This window comes from Pseudorasbora parva, chromosome 4, assembly GCF_024679245.1.
Source record: "Pseudorasbora parva isolate DD20220531a chromosome 4, ASM2467924v1, whole genome shotgun sequence".
NCBI lineage: Eukaryota > Metazoa > Chordata > Actinopteri > Cypriniformes > Gobionidae > Pseudorasbora > Pseudorasbora parva.
This window is the reverse complement of record NC_090175.1, coordinates 51639739-51662398: the sequence shown is the minus strand read 5'-3', so window position 1 is coordinate 51662398 and position 22660 is coordinate 51639739. Positions and strand designations below refer to the sequence as shown.

The 22660-nt window shown below is 36.2% G+C and overlaps 2 protein-coding genes across 2 annotated transcripts; both read left to right on the top strand.

Annotated features, from left to right (window-relative positions):
* The first annotated feature begins 778 nt into the window (after positions 1 to 778).
* abcb6a (ATP binding cassette subfamily B member 6 (LAN blood group) a) lies at positions 779 to 12815 on the top strand. The gene is made up of 19 exons (XM_067442198.1): positions 779 to 1324; positions 4015 to 4152; positions 4249 to 4438; positions 4793 to 4885; positions 4988 to 5180; positions 5410 to 5531; positions 6446 to 6555; positions 6667 to 6732; positions 6820 to 6945; positions 7937 to 8013; positions 8129 to 8192; positions 8272 to 8357; positions 8488 to 8545; positions 9214 to 9318; positions 9754 to 9928; positions 10141 to 10253; positions 10949 to 11043; positions 11178 to 11246; positions 11341 to 12815. Exons 1-19 carry the CDS (start codon positions 809 to 811, stop codon positions 11498 to 11500), a joined length of 2556 nt encoding a protein of 851 aa, XP_067298299.1. The 5' UTR covers positions 779 to 808; the 3' UTR covers positions 11501 to 12815.
* A 962-nt stretch (positions 12816 to 13777) lies between these two features.
* On the top strand, positions 13778 to 21060 carry cnppd1 (cyclin Pas1/PHO80 domain containing 1). Its single transcript, XM_067442847.1, has 8 exons — positions 13778 to 13955; positions 14356 to 14458; positions 15688 to 15769; positions 15865 to 15985; positions 16107 to 16235; positions 17488 to 17549; positions 17890 to 18007; positions 20392 to 21060. The coding sequence occupies exons 1-8, from the start codon at positions 13893 to 13895 to the stop codon at positions 21013 to 21015; spliced, it is 1302 nt and encodes a 433-aa protein (XP_067298948.1). The 5' UTR covers positions 13778 to 13892; the 3' UTR covers positions 21016 to 21060.
* The last annotated feature ends 1600 nt before the right edge of the window (positions 21061 to 22660 follow it).

Below are 22660 nucleotides of genomic sequence, written 5' to 3'. Positions count from 1 at the left end.
AATTATTCAAGGACGCACACGAAAGACTAGAAGGACTAGTGACACTGGAAACAGGTTAGTTCATATTCACACTGGCCTAACAAGTTCACATGAACGTCTTTTCACACTGTCAATACTGTGGTACTTTGGTATTTGTGCTAATAAATAACACTCACAAAGAAGTTGAACTGTCATATTTTTGTACATGGTACAGTAGCATGTATAATGCGTGCGGTGTTTTATAATGGTAGTGAATTAGTTGGTCACAACTTTTTTGATAATAAAAATATAATATTATAAATGGGGCACCATGCCAATATATATTTAAAACACATCGCCATATAATAGTATTGCATTATAATGTAAGTTATTGTAATGACTGGCTTAGGAAGACCCTAAAAACATATTATGTTTAATACATTTAATATCAATATACATGTACATGTACAATGGTACTGTTCATTTATTATTCCAAGTACCTTGGAGTGCCATGTAAATACCATAGTATGTTAACTCATTCATAACCATGGCAGTAGTGTCTTTTAACTATCATTGTACCATGCAGTGTTATTTTACAGATACTATTATAGTTTAATATATTTAGAATATTTTTATAAAGTTTTAGTAATTTTGTTGTGTGGTGTTATTATTTTTTATGTAGTGTAAACACCACAGAATATGGAAAGCAAATATTACCATGGTATTATCATCTGATACCGTCCTTGTGTTATGGTTCTGCCACAGTATGATTTTGTTGTGGGAAACACAAGTTTATTTTGCTTCATTTTTTTCTAGATAATCTTTGTTTGGATCCATCTTAATCATCATCATGGTGGGGATGAAGAGTTACTGTGAATCTGGCGTCTCCATGCAGCATGTCTGGGTGGAGGGAGGTCTGACTCTCTGCTTCTACTTCACCCTGGTGCCGTCCGTCCTCCTCACCCTCTTCTTCCTCTTCGGCACATTCCTGTGTGTTTGCTACAGCCGTTACGGCACAGACATGGAGCCCAAGTTCATCCCTCGCTCTCGACTCTACCGGCTCCAGGTGGGCCTGTCCGTGCTGCTTGTCCTGCAGGCTGTGGGCTGGATGGTGTTCCGGATCGCTCGGAGCGGAGAGCTTCCGGGATACGTGGTTCTGTACGGCTGTCTCTCTGTGCTGGGCTGGCTTTGGGCCGTGGCTCTGCTGCGTCTGGAGAGAAGGAGGGTTTTGGTGAGGGACAGAACCAGAGGACACAGTTCGGTTCTGTTGATGTATTGGGCCGTTGCTTTCGCGGCTGAAAACCTGGCGTTTGTGTCGTGGATGAGCCCTCAGTGGTGGTGGACTCTGGAGACGTCTGATCAACAGGTACGTGTGTGATTAGTTAGGAAGACTCCTGTCTAAAAGTAAATAGATGATTTGCATATGCTAATTTGTTGCAGTAATGTAAATTAATAGGCATTTTTTTGCCTGTTTATCAACCACCAGGTGAAAAGTAATGGCATACCTCTCCTAAACATCATTCAAATCGAGTTACATCCAGTTATGCACTAGATTGCAGTACTTTTTCGTGTTTTATATTGTATTATCATGTATTTAATTAGCTTAACCTTTGGCACTGATTCCATTGTACTATCTTAAGTGGAAGTATTTGAAAGTGGTGACAGATGTAAGAGTGCTGCTCACACACCCTGACTCAGCAAAATGGTAATTTTTGTGTGAGGATTTTGAGGATCCAGCTCTGAATGACTTTGCAATTCTGTCACACACACAAAAGCAGTGTTGTTGAGTCATTTTGTGTTTTCAAATAGTAGGCAGTGGCAATATTGTTGAGTCATGGTCAGTTCTGGCTGCATTCCTTTCTGGCCTCTTTGGCCACACCCCAACCATTCATGTTTGACCAATCAGATAACAGTTTATGTGACACTCCATGATGTAGCAGTTTTACTCTCTCTAGTCTTGCTTTCAACTTTGAATGTTGAATGCAAAAGTTGACTTCATATTTTATAAAAATCGCCAACAATTTTGCCAGATTTAACTAAAAGAACAAAAATATGATTTTTGTTTTTTACATTTAGTGCTGGGCAATCGATTAATCGCAAAATAAAATCATGTTTTTGTTTACATAATATATGTTTGTGTACTGTGTATAATTATGCATATATAAACACTCCTTTGTGTATTTATTTAAAAAAATATTTGCATGCATTCACTGTATACGTATTTATATAATGTATCTTGTATATAAATATAACCTATTTTTTGTAAAAAATATATACATGCACGTGTGTGTATTTATATATACATAACAATTATACAGAGTACACACGCATATATTATGTGAACACAAACTTTTATTTGGGATCCGATTCGACAGCACTAATATATATATTCCTGTTTTATATCCTTCCTGTACCCCTCAGTTGTAAGTCGCTTTGGATAAAAGCGTCTGCTAAATGCATACATGTAAATGTAAATATAAATAACAAATGTCAGTTTGTTACAAAAATGTATATTTATATATAAATAATTGTATTATTTAGGGGTGTCCATGGTTAACCGATTAACCGTTAAAAATTGCGTAACCGAGTGCAACATTTTGCTCGGTTAAGTGGCATCAATGACGTGCTTTGAATTTAGTTGTAAAATATTTTTGCACCACTAAAGACCGCCAGAGCGCTCCCAGACATTTGTAATATCCACAAGAAGAAGTCTAGCTTTCTAACATGAAGCGGGCAAAGAAAAGTAGAGCGTGGGAGCACTTTAAAATTGAGAGTGACGGGGCAAAATGTTAGTATTGCAATGCAGTGCTTACCGCATTTTTCAGGCTATAAGTCGCTCCGGAGTATAAGTCGCATCAGTCAAAAAATGCGTCATGAAGAGGAAAATAACAAAAGTCGCACTGGACTATAAGTCGCATTAGGGCAGAAGCAGAGCGGGAGCCGCGCGCGCTGTGCATAACGGATCAGTTGAAGTGAGAAACTTGTGAGGGACTAGCGAAATGCAGAGGTTACTTTAACTGTAATGAAGAAAACAAAAAAAGCTAATCGCTTGAAAGCAAAATGGCCAGAGCTGAAGGAACGAGTCCACAGATGCTTGAACTCTGCCGGGAGAGGCTCAGCCACGCGAGTCAAACGCTGTGTGAATCGTGGCTGCATGTTTTACTACACGACCTAATCATGCAGGCGGCCTCGCGGCCACTCGCATTGCTCGTGAACTGGAGCGCATCTCATCCTAATTTAACGAAACTCAGCGTAGGCCTCACAGATATATCTTAAGAAATCTTGAAATGTCTTTTAACAATTTAAAACGAAAAGAAATAGGCTACTCTCTGATTATGTAATCCATGATGTGCATTTCTCTCTATAGGCGCGTTCACTACGGAGATGGTGGTCGTCAAATTAATAAACTAAAAATAATAACCCTGACGCACACTATGGTTAACCGAGTATTAACCGCTAAGGGCCTCGGTAAACGGTTAATGAAAAACTTGAAAACGTGCAGCCCTAGTATTATTATATATTGTTATTCCGGTAATACATAATCAATGATTATATATTATTAAACAATAAATAAGTGTAAAATAAAATATAATTCCTAAACATATATTTTCTAATTATAAATGTAAGTAGACATAAAGCTCAAAACTAAATCTAATTAAGCAGTTTAATATTAAAATTCAGTTTAAATATTTTTATATATTATATTTTTATGAGGTTTATTTTAACAGTGACACCCCATACTAATGCGACATTTTTTTTGGTAACTTATTAATAGCTGAATCTTCTCCTGTTTTAAGTTTCCGTCCAACAGGCATTTTGCTTGAAGTGAAATCTGATCCTCTGGTCCTCTGCGTTGATTATTTGGGGTTAAAGAATAAATTACTGTATTTGAAGTTACACACTAATGACCAAAAATCTCAAAATGTGAGACACATTATAGTGTTGTCACAGATTTCTCTTTAGATGATATCAGAGATATGTATGATATGATTCTAGACACAAACAATAGCAAAGAATAATATCTCTGTATATATTGTTCATTGTGACTGTCTGCAGATTGAGTTTGCTTTCTGGCTGGTGCGGTACTTCAGCTCAGGTTTGCTGTTCCTGTTAGGCCTCAAAGCTCCAGGGCTGCCACGCCGTCCATACATGCTTCTGGTCAATGAAGATGAGCGAGATGTTGAGCACACAGCAGTAAGACATTAGATGCTCTCTGCTATTGTCAAATCTGCATGAATATATCTTACTGTCATGATCAATAATCATAATCTCATTAATGCAACTTTTCAGCCTCTCTTGGGTAATTCTGATGAGAATCAGTCTACGTGGAAAGACTTTGGGAAGAAGGTGCGCCTGTTGGTGCCGTACATGTGGCCTAAAGGCAATATCGTCCTTCAGCTGCTGGTTCTGCTGTGTCTCGGGATGCTGGGATTGGAACGCGTCATCAATGTGTTTGTGCCCATCTACTACAAGAATATAGGTGCAGATTAAGAGTCTTATTCATCATGATTCAAATATTTATGAAACGTAAGAAAAATAATTGTACTTTTAGGTCCATAGTTTTTTCTCAAATGGTATTCTTAGTCTTTTTGTTCACACATTGGCTGTAGAGTCCACACCAGTGCGGGCTTTGCAACGAATTTATGGGATTAAATATTCTCTGAAAAATGTCATTAGAGCTGTAGGAGCCTTGGAAGTGAAATACTGTGAGATACTGTGCACAAATCATATAGCAGATCTTGGCTGGGGGAGCTGGAGGGTTTCAGAGGAACAGACTATTTAAATGTTGAACATGCAATTTAATTGGCTACATTTTTATTTTTATTTTTCACAGTGAACCAGCTGACTGACGGGAGCTCTTGGAAAACTCTGGCGACTACAGTGTGTATTTACGGGCTCTTGAAGTTCCTGCAGGGTGGTGGAGCTGGTGAGGGAACGTCCCCCGATTGAATCATATCTTTATAGTGTGACGTGGAATATCATTTTGAAATCTGACAACAATCTTATCTTCATCTGTTTCTGTCTGCAGGTGCGTCTGGGTTTGTGAGTAACATGCGCTCATTCCTGTGGATTCGAGTGCAGCAGTACACTAACCGTGTGGTCCAGGTGCGTCTCTTCGCTCACCTGCACTCTCTGTCTCTGCGCTGGCACCTGGGCCGCCGCACTGGAGACGTCCTGAGAAGCATCGACAGAGGAACCTCCTCCATCAACAGCCTGCTGAGGTGATGTCTAAAAAATTGTCTCCTGATACCACACATTTTTTTATATTGAGCTGTATAATTCATGCAAGTATAAACAATGGTCCATTTGCAATATTAATATATATAGTAGGTCTGTTTTCAATATTAGTCTTGAATGCATACCGACCTTACCTTGCCTTGATAGTGTGCTTGAACAGGAAAAGTGATCCCAGTCTCTATTATCTTGAAATATTTTTTTTTATTCCAACAGCTACATCGTGTTCAGCATCTTCCCCACCATCGCTGACATTGTCATTGCCATTATCTATTTTATATCCAATTTCAATGCCTGGTTTGGCCTCATAGTCTTCGTTTGTATGGCCCTCTACCTCAGTGAGTATTTGACAATGGCCATTTTTCATCACACACACACACACACACACACACACACACACACACACACACACACACACACACACACACACACACACACACACACACACACACACACACACACACATGTTGGTCTATGTGGTTTACAGGGACTCTCCATAGGCGTAATGGTTTTTATACTGTACAAACTGTATTTTCTGTCCCCTTACACTGCCCCTGCCCCTAGACCTACCCATCACAGGAAACATTCTGCATTTTTACTTTCTCAAAAAACATAATTTAGTATGTTTTTAAGGCCATTTGAATTATGGGGATATTTGATATGTCCTCATAAACCACATTTATAGTGTAATACCAGTGTAATGCCCATGTAGTTATACAAATTTGTGTTCTCATAAACCACATAAACAGACACACACACACACACACACACACACACACACACACACACACACACACACACACACACACACACACACACACACACACACACACACACACACACACACACACACACACACCATCTAATTTTTGCCCCCATTTAAAATGATTTACATAGAAATTTGTAATAATATGTCTTTAGCCTGTCACCTAAACTACTACAGATGCTCCTTGTCTGGTCTGGTTTGAGTATTAAAAGTACAACTGCACTACTGAAAGAAAATATTTCTTTATTGCATTGAGTGACCAAATATCTTGTTTTGTGAGTTTTGTTTTTGACGTATGACATAAACTCTTAAAATTGCTAAAACCGAATAAAAAATAATTAAAGCTAAATATAAATATAAAAAAGAATAGAAATTACAAAAGCTCATAACAAAATTAATGAAACATTTAAATAAATATAAATAAAAGCTCATTCTAAATATTTTAGTAGTGTATTAATAATACAAAAATTGTCTAATCTGTTTCAGCTCTCACCATCGTTATCACTGAATGGAGAACCAAATACAGACGAGATATGAACACACAAGATAACAATGCCAAATCGAAAGCTGTGGACTCTTTATTGAACTTTGAGACGGTATGGAGTTGCTTTTGGTTTGTTTGGCTAAGGTGTCAGAATGTGTTATTAAAATGAAACTTCTTTGCAGTCATTGCATATGGTGTGATTGAGTTATGATATTGTCAACAGGTGAAATATTACAATGCAGAGCGTTATGAAGCGAGTCGCTTTGAGGATGCCATCCTGAAATATCAGGTAGTATTTTTTAAGAATGTTTTACTGCTTACAGTAATAAATCATAAATATCCCTTTCTTAATTACCGGATATTTTATTTTGTTCAGGTATCGGAATGGAAGACCAACGCCTCTCTGGCGTTTTTAAATCAAACGCAGAACCTCATCATCGGTTTGGGTCTTCTGACCGGATCTCTGCTCTGTGCGTACTTTGTGACAGAGGGAAAGTTTCAGGTACGAACAGTCAGGACACCTCAGATATCAGACCACTGCCAGAAACTAATTTCATTTAAAAATAATTAATTTAAAAATACATTTTTATTTAGCAAGGATGCATTAATTTGATCAAAAGTCCTAGTAAAGACATATATAATGATAAAAAAATTCTACTTTCTAACTTGAACCATCTATTTTATCAGTGAAGCCTGAGAAAAATAATAATTAGAAATGATTTTTGGCCAGCAAATCAGAATTTTAGAAAGATTTCTGAAGGATCATGTGTCATTGAGGACAGCTTTGAATCACAGGAATTTGCCTACATTATTAAATCTACAAAATAGTTACATTGTAAAAAATATTTCACAGTATTACAGTAGATTATTACTGTACTTCAAATCAATTAAATTCAGCCCCTTTTGAGCATAAGACCCCCAACCTTTGAATGCTAGTGTACATTAATAAAATGGACAGTTCTGGCTTTAACATCTAATTAGATTAGCCAATTTCATTGTTAAATTGACACCTGTATTCAACAAATGCAATCCTGCAATAGCAAATCAATTGAATGTCTTTTAAATTCTTCTTTCTTAAGCTTTTATGTCGCAGCCTACAGTTTGGCTAATGCGCTAAATTACTTTATTCCAGTTTCACAACTAGAGATTTTGTTTAAAGATTGAGCTTGTGATTGAAATGTCAATGTGAAATTTCCACTCCAGACTTACCACATGAGGTTGTACTATTGTTTACATGCCTAATGTCAGAGGTTACTGTCTCTGAAGCATATTTTATTGGGTTATGGTGGGTTTAATAGCTTAGAAATGTTAAAATAAAAAATATATACATAAAAAAATGTGTAATAAAGTGCAGAATACATTTGTTTAAATGAAATTAAATAAGGAAATTAAATAAAAAAAAGAATACATTTGAAATTATTTTTTTGAAATATTGATTTTAAAAATATGAATATATTTTTAATTGTATTAAATATTATTTCAATATTGTCTAGGTTGGAGATTATGTGCTGTTTGGAACATACATCATCCAGCTCTACACTCCGCTCAACTGGTTTGGAACATATTACAGGTATGGAGCTTTTGTCTTGGTTAATAGTTTCTCATCAGTGTCACTAGTGATCACTATATTTATGCGTTTTCAAAAGAACAAAAATGACAGTAAGCATGTATCTTTCCTTGAACAGAATGATCCAGAACTCCTTCATCGATATGGAAAGCATGTTCAAGCTCTTCACTGAGGAAGAGGAAGTGAGTGGAGGGTTTCCTTTGAAATTAATTGAATTAATTTAAATTTATTAATGACATGGTAATTTGTGTTTTTGTTCAGGTGAAGGATGATGTCAATGCAGGAAACCTTTACTTCAGACAGGGAAAAGTAGAATTTGAGAATGTCTTTTTCAGCTACACGCAGGGGTAAGAAGCTACTTAAACGTATTTCTATTTTTCTTTATTATTATTTTCTAGAGGAATTTATTTTACAAATAAACAATAGCCACTCAATAATATGCTAATTTTATTTTACATGATGTGGATATTTTTGCAGCAAGGAAATTCTAAAAGACGTCTCTTTTACCGTACTTCCCGGACAGACCGTCGCACTTGTAAGTGTCTTCTGTTTTATGCTATTCTGTACTAAATTATCTTTGAGTTCAGTTACCAAGAGTATATATATATAGTACACAAAATATAAAATATAAATACATCCTTTAAAAGTTGTTCTGCTGTTCATGCCTTTTCTGATTTGTCTTGGTTTGTACACTACCGTTCAAACGTTTGGGGTCGGCAAAGTGCTCATGAAGGCTGCATTTATTTGAATTAAAATACAGTGTAATATTATTACAATTTAAAATGTTTGTTTTCTATTTTAATATGTTTTAAAATGTAATGTATTCCTTTTATGATAGAATCCAAATTTTCAGCATCATTACTCTAGTCTTCAGTGTCACATGATCCTTCAGAAATCCAATATGATGATTTGCTGCTCAAAAAAGAAGCAGTGTTGAGAACAATTCCTATTTTTGTGGACACTGATATATTTTTTTCAGGATTCTTTGATTAATATAAATTACAATAGAACAGCATTTATTTAAAAAAGATATCCTTTAACAATATAAATGTCTTTACTGTCACTTTTGATCAACTTACTGCATCCTCGCTGAAGTATTAATTTCTAAAAAAAAAAATTACTGACCCCGGACTTTTGCATGGTAGTGTGTGTTTTTATCAGTGTGTGTGTGTGACTCCTCATGACTGTTTGGATTTCTTTCAGGTGGGACAGTCTGGGTCAGGAAAGAGCACCATCATCCGTCTGCTTTTCCGTTTCTATGACGTTCAGGGCGGGTGTATAAAAATAGACAGTCAAGACATCTCAAAGGTGAACCTGCCATTGGCTTGAACCTGTAATCAGGGCTTGACATTACATAAAACCTGTGGGAATGAGTAAAATTATGCACAGTACGCGCAATATTCATCCAGAGAAAATTAAACAAGTGAGTGAGGGAAGGCAGGTTTGTGTGTCAAGCCGCTCTCTGAGAGATGAGCGAGAGAGAGAGAGAGAGAGAGAGAGAGCGAGAGAGAGAGAGAGAGAGAGAGAGAGAGAGAGAGAGAGAGAGAGAGAGAGAACATTGTGTATCTATTCTGCAGAAAATGAGTTTTGGAAGAGTTTCCGATATTTTTTCACTTAGTTTATAACTTTAGATTCCTTTTTAAAAGACCAATTGAAAAATGTATATATTATATATAAAATTGACATTTCTTTATGGTAAGCTCATGTGCGCTGTGTTAATTCATTCGTCTGGTTGTGTCTCAGGTGAAGCAGTCCTCTCTGCGCGCTCACATTGGCGTCGTCCCTCAGGACACCGTCCTGTTTAATGACAACATTCGGGATAACATCCGCTACGGTCGAGTTGCTGCTACGGACCAGGAGGTGGAGGAGGCTGCGATTGCTGCTGACATCCATGACAAAATCATAACTTTCCCGGATGGTGAGAACTATTTTGGCATTGAAAAAAATATAAAATTAAATAGGATGAATATAAATAGGATGTCTGAAATACAGACCCTTATAAAATGTCCTCTGATTATTTTGCTAGACAGAGCATCATTTAGGTTTTTATGCCATTCAATTGGCTCATTTGAAGTCTAGATATGCTTGAGTTCATACTAGTTGATATTTATAATTGATTTGTATTTGTAGGCTATGACACTCAGGTGGGTGAGAGGGGGCTGAAGTTGAGTGGAGGAGAGAAGCAGAGGGTCGCCATCGCCCGCACCATCCTTAAAGCGCCGCAGATCATCCTCCTCGATGAGGTACATCATCGCCAGTGCATTATGGGAGAATACATACACAGTTGTGTTAGGATGAGGAAATTATCCCGGTTTAGCTGAAAATAGCTATTTTAAATTGTAATAATATTGCACAATATTACAGTTTTTACTGTATTTTTGATCAAATAAATGCAGCCCAGAAGTATGGAAGCTTGTTTCCGCCACAGAATAAAACATAAAAAAGGTAATAGTGACTTTTTCTCTCAGAATTGAGTAATATAAACTTGCAGTTGTGAACTCACAATTCAGAGAAAATAAAAATAATTGAAAAGAAGTCAGATTTGTGAGATAAAAAGTCACAATTATCTTTTAAATAGTTTTATTCTGTGGCAGAAACAAGCTTCCATACAGGAGAGACTTCTTTCAAAAACATAAAAAAAATCTGACCCTAAAATTTAGAACGGGGGTTTCAGAAAAACACAAAAAACAAGGATGTGCACTGCAAAATATTCATAGTTGCAAAGGATTCTTAGCCGAATAAATTTTAGTGGGCGGATCTACTCTTCGTTACCGAACAGAAACAAAAAACAAGCAACCAATAAGAAATATTTTTGTGATTAGAACAAATACTCTGAAAGATTTATTATAATTGATTATTGCTTCTAGTCTAATTAGGACAAGTTTTCTCTCCAGTACTTTTTTATTTATCATGGACTAATTTACTCATCTACCCATAGGCCACGTCTGCTCTAGACACACAGACTGAGCGAAATATTCAGGCATCGCTGGCTAAAGTCTGCGCCAACAGAACCACCGTCGTGGTGGCACACAGGTAAACACATAATTAAACGAACTGAGAGTTTTTACTCTCATCAGTTATTACAGTAAAAGCATAAGCCATACGTCTTTTACACATTATAAGCTATCTTATTGTATAATGTTATGACTAATGTGCATGTATTGTAGATTGTCGACTGTCATTGGAGCCGACATGATTCTTGTACTGCGTGATGGGCAGATTGTGGAGAGGGGAAGGTGAGTTTATTTATTGCTGAACGCATAGTCCGATTTGCTGTGGGTGAATACATGAACTATGCAGTTTAAAGTCCAGTATGATTGTTTTTCGTAGGCATGAGGAGCTGTTGGCGAAGGGAGGGCTGTACTCTGATATGTGGCAGAAACAGCAGCAGGTGCAGGATTCAGACTCGGCCTCTGACAGCGAGACTAAAGACAGGAAGTCAGAGAAACTACAGCCACAACCATCCACTACAGGACACAAGGGACACTAGATACTTGATGGGACAGGCAACAAAACCTGATTTGGTGTGCATTTTAATCTCGTCCGATGCTGTTGTGGCATATTAGATTTATAGTTATTTAATATTATATATTTTCCTTTGTTTTTGCCAGTTCTCAAAATTGTCCCATTTTATTAAGGATTATTTATAAGATATCAAAGTCCTTAAAGGTCATTTTTTGTTTTTAATATATCTATATATCTCGGTTACACTTTACTTCTTTATGTATAATGCATTATATGTATTTTTTATGCGTTAATTATGCCTTGTAATGCACCTTATAATGTTTTTCATGGTCTCATGGATAATTGTAATCACAGTTATAAAACACCTAAAACATGACAAACAACCAATTTCAGATTTAACAAAGATTATGTGAATAAATATTATGATAAATTTTAACTTTAGTTACAATTATTCATGAAAAAAAATAATACATTAATAACATTATGAATACCATTTATAATGCATTATACATAAAGGCTTTAAGTAAAGTGTTAGCAATATTTCTTTGCATTCACTTTCCACTCATTTATAATGCTTATTAATATATCACCATCAATGAGAGAAGACAGACAGAGTTATTGTACATTGTATAAATCCCTCCATGTCTATAAATTTAGGCAATACTGACATCTTATTATGATGAATGTACAGTCTGATATTTAAGTCAATTTCTGTGGTTGCATTGATTCTATGATGCTTCCCATTTGCTGTTCTTTGTAATAAGGAAAACTGCTTGTAATTGTAAAAATTCATTTTTAGTCAAAGTCAAATACTTTGAGGCTTTATTTAATTTAAAACATGGATAATAATACTTCTCGTGCCATTATATATGAGTAATTACCGATAATGCTGATATTTGAATTTCTATACAGGCTAAATCTGTAATCTGTAAATGTGTATTTAGGACTAAGGGGGAAATCAATTTGAATGTTAATTTCTGACATTATGTGCACATTTGTCTGACTTTTTTTATTTTCTTTATGATTGTTTATGTGGTTCAAGATCATATTTTTTTAAGCGTGTTTTGTGTGTGTGTGGGGAGCTTAGACTGCTGTACTGTACAACTTCAGTTCATTAAAGGGACAAAGGAGATCACTCACTTTATAGCATTGACACTAAACTCAGGGGACAAGGTTGAAATGAGCCATCGGGATGTGTTTTTTTGTCATTGAAACATTTTCTAGTACATTTTATTTTAATGGAAATACAGACTGGCAGATTTTGCATTGGATAAAGCAATTCACGTGTCTGAAAAAAATTGTTCTATTGTACAATAAAGCTAGAGACGTGTATGTTTATATAAAAATGTTTATTCTGATTATTGATCATTTATTCGGTGCATAAAATAGTGTCTGAACTGTGCATTGAAGTAATGTCTTTATATTTTGTTTACAAGTTAAAAAAAACCCAAATCTATGACTTTATATAAATATTTGGCTCATTATTGTTATATTAGTATTATGGATATTGACCTATATTAAGTGCCAATCATGGGGCGTTTTGAGATTATTTTGTATTAATGAAAATATAAAGAAATGTTATTTATTTGGATAAAAAAGAGAGCACCTAAGTTACAGAAATGCCAGTTATACATTTCACCAATCATCGGTGTATGATTTGCCAAAAGCTATATGGCTCATGAATATTAAATACCTTCTTACGTGATTGGACGCTTGACTAAGCCATGCGAAGCATTAATAAATCTATTAATCTTTCGCCATAACAGGACATAAACTGTCATACCCATCTAGAAAATAACTTACCTTAGCTAACATACAAAAATGCCTTTTTCCTCTAGGGGGCGCTTTAAGGCCCTAAAAGAGGAAATACTCTTCACAAATCTAAGGTTGTTTTTGCGTTTAATAAGATATTTCCAGATTGAATAACAATATATTACTCCCAATGTAAATTATTTGTCATGTAAAGTAAACGTGTTATCGAAATATGAAATAATTTTTAAAACGGCGTTAACAAGTAATCATAAACGACTGCGAACGTCTTTTAACAACAGCGGTGCGAAAAGTAACATATTCCACGTTGGATTAGCGTTTCGTTATAGATAACATTGGTGAATTTGAATAGCCTTGTATACAAATTCACACGAAAATATCCATTGTATCTGATAGATTAGAAACCATAAATATGGTTAAACCAACTTCCGTCTACTAAAAGTCCCGCCCCAGTCAGAACTTGGTCCGAACACAAACTACTGTTTACGCTCTTTTACTATTTCTACGCAGCGCATTGACTTGCGTAACTGTGATTCTGAATTCGTCGCAACGCATATCCGTCACGGTAAAGAGAGGGCGCCTCCACGACGCCTTTCTTCGGCCTTTCTGTGTTTTCAGCCCCCTTAAATGAACGTTGGAGGCCCACAATGGATTTTGGCGATTTGTTTGATGAGCGGACGTTCACCTTTTCGGACTTTCAAGAGTTTACGGTCAGTATCTCTGGTGTTTTCTGTTCTGGTTGCGTTGTTTTGGCGGGTGACCGAGAAACTATCGCGAAACTGAAGAACTTGTGTATTTAACACTGTCTTCCTTCATATTAAGCCCAACATATTAGACTGGAAGAAAATGATTACAGCAACAGAGTATAGCAAATGTATCTCTTATTTCAGTTTGTAATGTACGACAGTAACTATTTGCTGTGAGTATTAGTATAACGTTAGTTCGAGGCTTTAGGCCCAAACGTTTAGGTGTGAAGAAACACCCATACCAGTAATGTTATTGCTTTAATGATGTTAAGTACTTCTACTATACTCTTTTTTTTTAAGATACAAATTAAGACGTATGTCTGTCACTTACGCATTTTTTTGCATTATGTAATCATGAAAACAGTTCCTGCCAAGACATGAGCATTGGTCAGAGAGAGTGAGAAAACGACTGTATTATGGTCTTGACTCTGACAGCCCGTTGGATGCTTTATCTTGTCCCATGACAGGTGAGTCAACTAGTAAAACTAGTGCAAATTATAGTGTCTCTTGTATTTTAGTGTCATTTAATGACGTTTAAGTTGTCTTTACCTAACTGCTTGTGTTTGCATGGGCTTTTTCTTGAAACATTTTGAAGTTACTTAATAATTTAACTAGTTAAAGGGATAACTTAGTTCAACTAAAGATGAAAATTCTGTCATTAATTACTTGCCCTTAAGACTTATTCATTTGCGGAACATGAAAATATTTTTCATGAAATTGGAGAGATTTCGGTCCCTCTATAGACAGCTATGCAGTGACGCTTAAAAAGATCATAAATAAATTGTAAATTAAGTGAGTGGTTTAGTCCAAATTTTCTGAAGAGACTTGATCGATTTATATGATAAACAGTTTTAATTTAGGCTTTTTTCACGTATAAACATTGATCAGCAAACATAAACTCAATCAATCGAACCTGCTTGACACACGAGAACAAACCTCATTGGTCCTTGAGGAAGCTCAAACATGCTTCACGAGAGTGAGCCTCATTGGTTCTTGAGCTTCCGATCGCCACAACTTGTGTGCGTTGATTAATGTTTATATGTGAATAAAAGCCTAAATTCAATCTGTTCATCATATAAAGGGATTGAGTGTCTTCAGAAAATTTGGACCAAATCTTTCAATTCATATGGATTAGTTTTACAATCTCTTTATGAAGCATCAATGTGGTAGTTGCGTAGCTGTCAATGGAGGGACAGAAAGCTCTCTGATTTCATCAGAAAGATCTTCATTTGTGTCCTGAAGATGAAGGAAAGTCTTGTGGGTTTGGAACCACATGAGGGTGAGCAATTAATTATCTAATTTTAATATTTGAGTGAATTAACCCTTTAAATTTAATAATTACACTTTTTTTTACATTTAATTATACATTGCATGCAGTTGTATAGCAACTATATAATAATTATTATTTTAATAATTAGGTCTATTTTTTTCTATTATCTATTTTTACTTCATTTATATTTGTACTTGTATTTTCAATTCTAAGAATTTAAGTTAAAATTTAAAAACGGGAACTCGTATTTAGCATTAGTCTTTGCATGGAATTGATTGGGGTCAAGAAAAGTTTGCATAATGCATATCATTGCATTCCTAGGTCTGGCCTTGTGTGCTTTGATACGTTTTATCATATATATTCTATATATATGGCAGTTACTGCTAAATCGAGTATAAACTTCACTCATAATTTTGTTTCCTCTAGATATTGCTGTGGAACTGCTTCAGAAATCTGCCCCAAGTCCCATTAGGAAACTCCACAAGAAATACGCTGCACATGTGGCCAGGTAGGATTGCCTTATGACTTTAACTTCAAAATGTAATCTCATTATATTAATAATATATTCACTAGATCAATATGAAACCCTTTTTTGTGTTACAGAGAAGCATGTATATCTCCTTGCGCTATGATGTTGGCCTTGATATATATCGAAAGACTACGACACAGAAACCCCGAATACCTGCAACAGATCTCATCCTCAGACCTCTTTTTGATATCCATGGTATGCACATCCAAGCATTTTATTAGCCATACTTTTTTCTGGTTTGATATTCTGTTTCATTTTAATAGTGATGCTGGTGGTGATAAATCTTTTTTCTCTACATTTCACCTGTCATCTCCAGATGGTTGCCAGTAAATATTTGTATGACGAAGGAGAAGAGGAGGAGGTTTTCAACGATGAATGGGGCACTGCGGCCAAACTGGATGTTCAGACTGTCAACACTCTGGAGATGAATTTCCTCAATGCGATTGTAAGCATTACCCTCAACCCTTTTGAAGAACTAAAGCCATTTAGGGTGCGTTCACACTTGTCATGTTTGGTTCGATTAAAACGAACCCTGGTGCGGTTGCTCGGTTAGTGCGGTTCATTTGAACATATGTGAACGCTGCCACCCGAACTCTGGTGCGCACCAAACAAGCGGACCGAGACTGCTAAAAAGATGGGTCTCGGTCCGCTTCCAAACGAACTCTGGTGCGGTTCGATTGATATATGAACGCAACACAGACCAAAGACATGTAAACGGACCAAAAACCGGACGTATAATGTCACAAGATGCCACGCATAATGCAGCTGATTTGACGACGCGGAAAGATCGGTGTACGTTATCCAAAATGAGTAACTTTAACGTTAGAGGGCAAACGTAGAGCAACGAGGAAGAGCCTCATCAATATTTGGTCTGACGAGCATGTTTCGAAAATGCTAGAAAAAACACACAAAAAGCATACCTGGCTCTTCTCATCAAAGTTCCTGTGTTGCCCATTATTAGTACAGACGACAGAACGGCCGTCTCTTTTGCACAACGGAGGAAATCCTGCTGCTGTTTTGAATGTTTTGAACATTTTATGAGCTCTTCATGAGTTCTCAGCGGGTAAAAATAATGCCACATGTACACGCATAAAATGATCGCGTTTAATCCAGCGCACAGCGTTGTTTTGAACATTTCATGAGCTCTTCATGAGTTCTCTGGTAAAAAAATAATGCCATATGTGTTACACGCATAAAATGATCGCGTTTAATCCAGCACACAGCGTTGTTTTGAATGTTGTGAACATTTCATGAGCTCTTCATGAGTTCTCTGGTAAAAAATAATGCCATATGTACACGCATAAAATGCCCGCGCGTGTAATCCGCACACAGTATTGTTTTGCATGTTCGGTAAACGAGCTCCTACGTCATATTAACCGACCAATCAGGTTGTGAGCGTCTCCCTGTGCCTTTGGTTCGGTAACTTTAGGTTCGCTGTTAAAAATGCCCGTGTGAACGCTAAGCGGACCAGGACTATTATGTTTGTTTTTGTTTTTTGGTCCGGACCAAACTAACCAAACGAACCGAACTACAAGTGTGAACGCACCCTTAAAGTAGTTGGGCCTGTTTTATCCTTTCATACACAGTGTCAATTAATACGGCTAATACTGGTTTAAGTTTCATTGGTAGATGTGAATAAATATATATTATTTTATTTTTTTCTATTAAAATTGGTTTGAAATCTTTCATATTTACAGGACTGGAACCTCTTCACCGAGCCCAGTGACTTCTTTAAAGTCCTCAGTCAGGTGGAAACCAGGTTGGTTAACACTCACTGTGCCATAACAGTCTAATGTTATCCTCATACACTTTGAGTGAACACCCTTACTGGCCTTAAAGGGGGTTACGGCATACATGTTTTTTTTTTTAAAAATCACAGAGATTTTTTGATGGCATGACCCATTTCAATAACTCTTTAGTATTTAAGTTTTTTGAAACTGGGCAGTAACTCTTCTTGGGCTTAATTCAGATGCCCTTTATAGTCTAATCTGTTAATCGAAGGGATTTGGATTAGCAGTACATTTATCTTAAATTGAGAGTCATGTGCTCATTTTAATGTTAGTGTGAGATCAGTATTTTAATGTGCTTTGTCCCTGCAGCATTGCGGAGCGACAAGGTATGAAGCGAGGCTGGTTCACCTACACGGATCTCTGCGTCCTGTTGGAGCAAACCAATTGGAGGGAAGCCCTATCGGCTATCTACCAGCACTTTACCAAGGTGAACAAGCATAGCTGACCCCATATGAGCTCATAAATAGACAAAAAAGCAGCTTCTATGATATGTGCGTTGTATTCCAAGTCATCTAAAGCCTTGTTATTTGTTGAAAATCTTCCCCAGCTTAGCACTTAAATCTTTCGACCGAATATGGCACATCAAGACACCTGTTTTGATATCAGTGCTATTTCATGTGGTGTCATGGGTAGGGTTGGGAACCGAGAACCGGTTCTTATGCAGAACCGATACTGATTTTTGAAAAATACCGGAACCGCGCGAAATTCCTGAGTGTCGGTTCCGAAAACGGTTCTGGTGCAATGTGTGTGCGAAGCGCTGGGAGCATAGCCGCGAGCCGCGCTCCCGCTCTCTCTCTCTCTCACACACAAACACACACACACACACACACACACACGCTCACACACTGTCCTAGCGCTGCCGCCTCCTTTCCCCTCACGTCACTTTTTTAAAATCCCCCACAGCGCGAGTCCCGCAAACGCGGCGCCGAGGAGCTTGTTTGTAATCCAAGGACCATGGCTCATTAGTTTCAAAATGGTTTGGGTACAAGGTGATCGTGTTGAAAATAAAGGCATTTGTCTAGCGTTATGAGCTCATTTGAAACATTGCCGCGGCTCATTTAAGAAAATGACAGCTCCGAAGAGACGCCGCTTTAGTTCGAGGTAAGTTAGTTCTAACAATAATAAAGAAAGACGATCAACACCTTATGTGTTACCACTGAAATGTATGTATGTATATTATATATATATATATATATATATATATATATATATATATATATATATATATATATATATATATATATATATATATATATATATATATATATATATATATACATATACATATATACATATACATATATATATTTCCAAATGTAAGCCCATCTTATGCGGAATGCACGCTTCATACTGTCGTCTGCTCTGGCTCTAACTGTTTACTTTTTGCAATCCTTGTGAGCGCGCAAACCCTGCGACGTCGCGCCAAATGTTTTTATTGGTTTATTAAGTACAAACAGGAGAGTTATGAAAAATTGAGCGCGAGGGATTTGTTCACTTCACACAAAAAGATTTTGGAATGAGACGGCTAACTGTAGTAGCGTTTAGTCCACTGTCTATAATAGCCTAATTTAGAGATCTCTTTTTTTTTTAACTGACAACTTTGATCGGTTAACGTTGACGGTCAACCATCGGTCAAACGGTCATCGGTTAACATCCCTAAAGCAGAGAGAGAAAATGTAATAAGACAATTTCAGAGGTGTAAATTTGAACATGTTTATTTTAATTTCCATAAATTCCATATGGCTCGATTAATACTGTAATATATGTATAGTACAGGACTTTTTTTTGACATTGCCAACCTGTAAATTCATTTGAGAGCAAGTAATAAGCCCAAAAAAGTATTGTTTAAAGTTGCGTATTGTGCCTTTTTTCTTTACCACTATTTGTTTAATAATTTTAATGGAACCGGAATCGGAACCGGAATCGTTAGGCGGAACCGGAACTGGAACCGGAAAATTTCTCACGATTCCCAACCCTAGTCATGGGTCTAGAGAGAAATGCTTAAGATTTTAAGCAAATATACTGGCTTATATTTTGGTCTGTTCCAGACACTAAAGCTATTGTATAGTTTAAGAACAATATTTGCAATCATTTTTAATTAGGGATGCACAATTTGAGGGAAAACATCAAATAATGAATTTTCATGAATTTTGTTTTGTACTTTTTCAGGTTTACTGTGTAATTCAGGAGACAAAAATGTGATTTATACATCAAAATGACTAAAATAGTAATGCAATTTTTACAACTGAATTATTAAAATAATAACATTGGGAACCCTTAAATCAAAATGTAAAAGTTTTTTTGGCTTTTAGTATGAATATGTTAGTCTTACAGTTTTATAGTTTTATTTTATCTATAAGCTAGTGTGCTCCATAATGTCACATTTAGAAGATATATAAGCATTCAAAATTAATAGTGTCTCACTTCTGCTAATATGGATCAGTGGTTTTGATAACATCACGCTGCACTGCAGCTTCATCTGCAGTGTTTTTGAGTTTTAAGGCACTTCAATGGGCCTTTAAAACTTCTCTTTTTTGTTGTTGATGAAAGTGGGTTTATAGAAGTGCTTCTCGTTTTTATTTTGCAATTATAAGTAACCCAAACTCATAGCAGAGTTCATGTTGAGGAATATTTACTGCATATTACCGAGCCACTGAAAACACCGTCAGGAGCCGTTTGAGTGTAAATGAACAGTGCCACATCTCACTCTAAAACCTGCCTTTGCGATTTCATAACATTAAGCTGTATCACGATTATGGTTTAATTGTGCAGCCCCTTCTTTAATCAGTTGTGTTCTTTGCCTTCCCTCAGATAACCTGTATGTTGGGTCTCCTGTACTTGACTAGCGTAGCCGGTCTCATCGCCTCTTCCGCTGTCATCCACCAGCTCAGCCGTCTTCCCAATACCAGCCACACTTACTTGGACCCGATTAAGCACACATTCATTCAGACACCAGCACTCCTTCCTGACCTCTTGCAGGACATGCCTCGGCCAAACTCAAACCTCCATTGCTGTGTCCTGACCAACGACAGCTCGAAGCTGCAGCCCACCGTTGTGCCAGAACAGCAGGGTTCTACCTCTTCGTCCTATCAGAACATGGTGCTCTGTCTGTGGGGCTCCATCCTCTCTACTCTCTCCTACTCAAACCCATCGCCGGACATCCAACCACAAGACTGTTTGGTATCCGAAGTGATCTGTCGCGGTCACACGGGTGGTTTCCCCCAATTTGCAATAGCACGCAATGGCTCGATGACACTCTCCTCTCCATGGTATGCTCGTCTCACGGCACATTGGCTTGGGTTAGGTCAGTTTAGCATAGGCCTAATGTTTCCAGAGCCCCACGTTAGCTCTATGCCACCATTTCAAAGACACCCATGTTGCCCAGAGACTACTTTACCATTTGGGAAATCGCCATCTCTTTTAATGCCCGGTTAGATGAGTCTTATAGCAAAATAAAGCTAAGTTTACATACGCGGTCAACTCCCTTGGTTTTCCTTGTTGTATATGAACCAGTGTTTGGTTGGTTATAACCAGGTTGTGGTGGGATAGTATGTTGGGAAGAAGGTAGTTAGGAGGTTTATTACAGAAGTGGCATATGCTGATCGACAGTTTGAATTTTGACGTGTGTGATGCAGTTGCAGTACACGCTAATGCAGTATGAATGAACAGGTTTTCTTTTCTGGCGGGCAGGTTTTTTTCTTTTCTGTTTTTACATGAAAAACAATGGTATGTAGTTATTTAAGTTAACAAAAGGGTCTGCTCTTATGCCGGAAGTGGGTGCTCTTGTTTTGAATAGTTCGTCTGGCTTTGCGCAGCATGCAGATGTACTGAGGAGGGCTGCATTGTTATGAAGTTCCTTCCTGTGAAATCCTTTATTTTCAAGTTGGGAAATTGTTTGAATTCAAGGCTGGTATATTTTATTCACTTGGTTTCAGAGAGGACTGGTAGAAGAAAAGTAAAAAGGGATCAGTTTTACAATGCCAGTTGTACAATTTAGTTTAAGATGGTATTAAGATTTCTAATGTTCAGATAGTTGATCCACAGAGCATTCATAGAGTGCAACCATTTTCTAACGATCATCAATATTTTGAAATCCTAAAGTAATAACATTGGAATTGCTGAATTGCTAATTCAATAGAATTTGGCTTTGTTAATATTTAAATTGGCTTTGTTCTAATGATGTATTATATATATATATATATATATATATATATATATATATATATATATATATATATATATATATATATGTGTATGTATATATATATATGTGTATGTATATATATATATATATATATATATATATATATATATATATATATATATATATATATATATATATAAATAAAAATTAGTATTCGGGCATACAAAAGCACCATTTGACATCTGATTTGAGGTATCCACCATAAATTTGTTCATGACTTCTATATTTTCATGACTTGTCCCAATTTTGTACATTTTGTATAGAAATTATAAAAGAACCTATAGCTGCAACAATGGAAGTAATAAAGATATCTTAATCTTAATCACGGTTTGTCTTTTTATATTTGTGTTGTTTGCAAAAGAAAATGTTTAAGCATGGATTTGTATATTTGCATACACTAAACTTTTGTAAGTTTTCACTTTAGAGACTTTAGGAGCATGATTAATTGCTGTATTTTATCTTTTTTTTTTAAATATATATATATATATATATATATATATATATATATATATATATATATATATATATATATATATATATATAAAATTAGGTTTAACGATACCCTCATGTTTACGATTGAATCCATATAACAATACAGTATTAATGCGATATTCCAAGACATAAGGTAAAACGTACTGTTGATTTAAAATGTTACATTTGGGATTACATTGGGGTGAAAAGGAGGTGAACTAGCCTATACACAATATATTGTCACTCTCCACAATACATATTGTCCATATTATATGCAATACTTTTAAAACAGGAAACGGAAATTTTCTCATTCTTTAAAAGACGGACCATGTCAGGATCAAAAGTTATTTTTAATTGTTCAAACCAAATTTACCGATTAAATATTTAAAGCCAAATCAGTTCTTT

Excerpts from the sequence above, each read along its gene's own strand:
- abcb6a (XM_067442198.1), top strand. The coding sequence starts at position 809 with ATGGTGGGGATGAAGAGTTACTGTGAATCTGGCGTCTCCATGCAGCAT. Across the intron at positions 1,325-4,014 it reads TGGAGACGTCTGATCAACAG|ATTGAGTTTGCTTTCTGGCT; the intron begins GTACGTGTGTGA and ends GACTGTCTGCAG. Across the intron at positions 4,153-4,248 it reads GAGATGTTGAGCACACAGCA|CCTCTCTTGGGTAATTCTGA; the intron begins GTAAGACATTAG and ends GCAACTTTTCAG.
- cnppd1 (XM_067442847.1), top strand. The coding sequence starts at position 13,893 with ATGGATTTTGGCGATTTGTTTGATGAGCGGACGTTCACCTTTTCGGAC. Across the intron at positions 13,956-14,355 it reads CGGACTTTCAAGAGTTTACG|TTCCTGCCAAGACATGAGCA; the intron begins GTCAGTATCTCT and ends TCATGAAAACAG. Across the intron at positions 15,986-16,106 it reads ACCTCTTTTTGATATCCATG|ATGGTTGCCAGTAAATATTT; the intron begins GTATGCACATCC and ends TGTCATCTCCAG.